The following is a 3,429-nucleotide window of genomic DNA, read 5'->3' as shown; positions in this document are numbered from 1 at the left end:
GCCCCTCCCCCGGGGCGAGCCGGCTCTGCCAGCTAACAGGTTGCAGCAGCTTCCCCAAACCCCGGCAGACCGCTGCTGCCGCGTGCTCCCTCCGGGGTTGTGGGTCCTCCGAGAGCAGTCCTCTGTGGCTGCTGCACGTCGGGGGGCTCTGGCAGGCAGAGCTCGGTGAGGGGCACAGAGCACGAGCCCCCGCATGCCTGCTCCTTCCTTCTGCCAAGGCTTGCGGCGCATTCAGGAACTGACCCTGGTTTCCCTTCTCTCCTCAGCTCACTCCTTCCTCCTTCCTGCGCATCGGGCAGCTGAGCAATGTGGACCTCAACGAGGATATCCGTGAGCTGGTGAGTGGCACAGAAAGGGGCCCACCATTACTGAGATCACTTCCCTTCTTCTACTAACAGCACTAACGGCTGGTTTTGTTCCCCCCCCTCACATCCCACTTGTCCCACGAGGGCTCCAGCACTTCCTCCTGGGCTGGGTGACCTTCGTGGCACGGGCACTGGCTGCGCCTCTGCCTCGACCGTTGCTGCTTCCTCTTAGCCGTGGCGCTGGCCCGAGGACATCGTGGTCCTCTGCACCTCTCTGAGGGCCAGCCCCAGCCCGCCGGCACGGGAACCTTCCTCCCACGGGAGCAAATGTAGAATCTAGTGGCGTGGGAAGGGATTTCTTTCTTGTCGTGAGAGCTTCAAGCTGCTTCTCTTGCCTGCTGCCCAGCTCAGTGTGAAAGCAAGGGAGGGGATGTATAGTGGGACAGCAGCTGGGGGAAGACGTCTCAGCCCTGGGGACAGGGATAGCGGCAGATGGGACATCTTGTGAAAACTCTCAAGTTTCAAGTTATTCCCCCTCCATGCTCACCTGAGAAGCTTTTCTTCCCCAGATGCTCCTGCCTCAGCTCTGGAGCTGTAGGAAGAGCAAACGGGAAGAAGACTTTTGCTAAATATTTCTTGTGGAATTCTTAAATGGGAAAAAGTATGTCTTAATCCGGTGCCTGGGAGGAAAGGCTGGGCTGGCTTTGGCCATAGCTGTAACACAGGGCCAGGGGAGGGTGCGGGGTGCTGCTGCCCCGGGGGCCCCACCAGCATTCTCAGCAAATGCCCTAATTCAGAGCTGGGAACGGTCAAAGGCATTTGGGAAACAGAATTTGGTTTCTGCCCAAAATCATGGGCCTGCTTGAAATAGCTCCTTGCATTTGACTGAAGGAATTTCCTGCCGAGGTGAAAGGTTGCCCTCCGCCGGAGCACGGAGCCGCTCGGAGGCAGCACTGGATCAACATGGCAGTGTGGTACCCGGCTGGGCAAACCCTCCATCTGCCCGTGGGGAAACGTCTTACCCAGGGGTGGAGAGGCGGTGGGCGAGGGTGCACGCCTGACAGCCTGTTCCAGCTGCCTTAAATCCCGTCCATCCACCAACTGGTGGGAAATCATCCCGGATCCTGGCCTGCCAGGCAGCTTGCACTAGGGTTTGGGTCTCTGCAGTCCTCCCCGCCTCTCCTGAGCGTGAAAACCAGCATTAAACCAGCAGTTATGTGGCAGAGAGGAGGGTTGAACTCGGACCTCACCCTCCTAACCTGTGCATCGCGTCCCGCAGGAGACGGAGCTCCGGAGCCCCCCCGGCAGCATCCCAACGAGATCCCCCACAACGAGAAGCTCCTGTCGCTCAAGTACGAGGTAAGCACCCGTCTCCGTCCCTCGGCTCTGCCCTCTGGGATGCAGTGGGTGAGGTACATGGGGCGAGGGCTTGCGACTGCCCAACCAGAGGGGTTTCAGCAGGGAAGGAGCGGGATCGAGGGCAGAAGAAGGTACAGGGGTGTGGAGGAGTAGCGGTGAGGGTCTGAGGCCAGCTCTCCGCAGCACGGGAGTCTCTTCCCCTGCGCTGGACGGTAACAGCATCTCCCTTTCCTGAACTAGAGCCTGGACTATGACAACAGCGAAAACCAGCTGTTCCTGGAGGAGGAGAGGAGGATAAACCACACGGTGAGTCTCACCACGACCCGATTGCCCTCCGTCCCTGTAGCCGGGATGGCCCAGGGAAGCCATTCCCCCCTGCCCGGCTGCTGGGGGGCTTCTCTGCCCCAGGGGAGGTTGTGCTCAAAGCAGTGCTTGAGCCGGGATGGGTTTATGGGCACTGCATGGTGGCATTGCTGGTCAGCACAGGGCAGGTCCCTGAGCAGAGGGACTTCTGGAGCCATGTGAAGTATCTTCCCTGGGGGCTTTGGGAGTCAGTGCCGCAGCAAGACGCCCAACAGGAGAGGCCTGATGAAGGCAGGCAAGCTGGAAAAGCACATCTGCTGTTAGGGATCCCACAGAGGGGCAAGGGCACTGGCTTAAAATGAGTAAATCGTGGCCAGGCTTTGCAATCCTGGGTCAGCCAGCATTGGTTTTCCCTAGGCAGCTCTCCTCGGAGCTGCCCAGGCTTAGGGCTATGTTGGGGAAGGTGGCCAGGTGGGCTGGAGTGCCCCCGATGCTGGCGGGGGCCGGGCTGGGCAGCAGCGGGGTCTGACGGCTGTCTGTCCCTCAGGCTTTCCGGACGGTGGAGATCAAACGCTGGGTCATCTGTGCCATGATCGGCATCCTCACTGGCCTTGTCGCCTGCTTCATCGACATCGTGGTGGAGAACCTGGCTGGGCTGAAGTACCGGGTGGTGAAGGGCAGTATCCTCCTGTGGAGCCGTGGCCGCCGGCCAGCCAGGAGCTATGGGATCTCTGCTTCTGGTAGCCGCGAGAGGGATCCCGGGGGAGAGGGCAGCGATTCCTCACCTGGGTTTGGCGACACAGACCCTGCTGCCCAAGGTGCTGCTGAGAGCCTGGCTGCTCTGCGAGGCTGAGCTGTGGCTGGGCACTGCCGTAACGGAGGAGGCTCCTCGCAGCAGCCCTGGCTGCCCTGAGTGCAGAGGACCTGCTGCACTGCCGCAGCCCAAGAAGCAATTTACCGACGCGTTATCGCGGTGGGAGGGATGGTACCCAACCGACAGTAGCCTTTCCTTGAGCTGCTTCCCCAGACATCGACAAGTTCACAGAGAAAGGGGGCCTGTCTTTCTCCCTGTTACTCTGGGCCACCCTGAACGCCAGTGTGGTGATGGTGGGCTCCGTGATCGTTGCTTTCATAGAGGTAAGAGTTTGGAACGGGTCTGGGTTGGGGTATCCCTGTGCCTCCTGCCCCGGCTCCTTACATGGGGGAAGCAGGATCATGTCTCCAGAAAACATGTAAATTTGTGTAATAGCAAATGTATTTCTGCCAGATTGGCTCTTGGCAGCCCCAGTTCTTCGGCGTTGGCTCCAGCTGTGCTGTTGAGTTTCTCCGGGGTTGTCAGACTGACGGGACATGCTGCCCTTCGCTGGCCGCCCCGGCAGCCTGGGGCAGAGGGTGTGCTCCAGCCTCGGGCGCAGGTGCAGCTCTCACAAGCCTTGGAGAGGCCGAGCTGGGGCTGCGTTGG

General features: G+C 60.5%; 1 protein-coding gene across 1 annotated transcript in view; it reads left to right on the top strand.

Annotated features, from left to right (window-relative positions):
• Positions 1-3,429, top strand: part of CLCN7 (chloride channel, voltage-sensitive 7) — a gene marked incomplete at its 5' end in the record, with an annotated part of 17,534 nt that overhangs the window by 4,378 nt on the left and 9,727 nt on the right. The window contains 5 exons of the mRNA XM_009579344.1: positions 267-330; positions 1,585-1,664; positions 1,905-1,970; positions 2,515-2,647; positions 2,995-3,104. Coding sequence (XP_009577639.1) covers positions 267-330; positions 1,585-1,664; positions 1,905-1,970; positions 2,515-2,647; positions 2,995-3,104 — 453 coding nt within the window. The remainder of the gene's footprint in view (positions 1-266; positions 331-1,584; positions 1,665-1,904; positions 1,971-2,514; positions 2,648-2,994; positions 3,105-3,429) is intronic.

This window comes from Fulmarus glacialis, unplaced genomic scaffold, assembly GCF_000690835.1.
Source record: "Fulmarus glacialis isolate BGI_N327 unplaced genomic scaffold, ASM69083v1 scaffold22556, whole genome shotgun sequence".
In the NCBI taxonomy this organism is placed as follows: domain Eukaryota; kingdom Metazoa; phylum Chordata; class Aves; order Procellariiformes; family Procellariidae; genus Fulmarus; species Fulmarus glacialis.
Note: the sequence above shows the minus strand (reverse complement) of the source record. Positions and strands in the feature narration are given on the sequence as shown.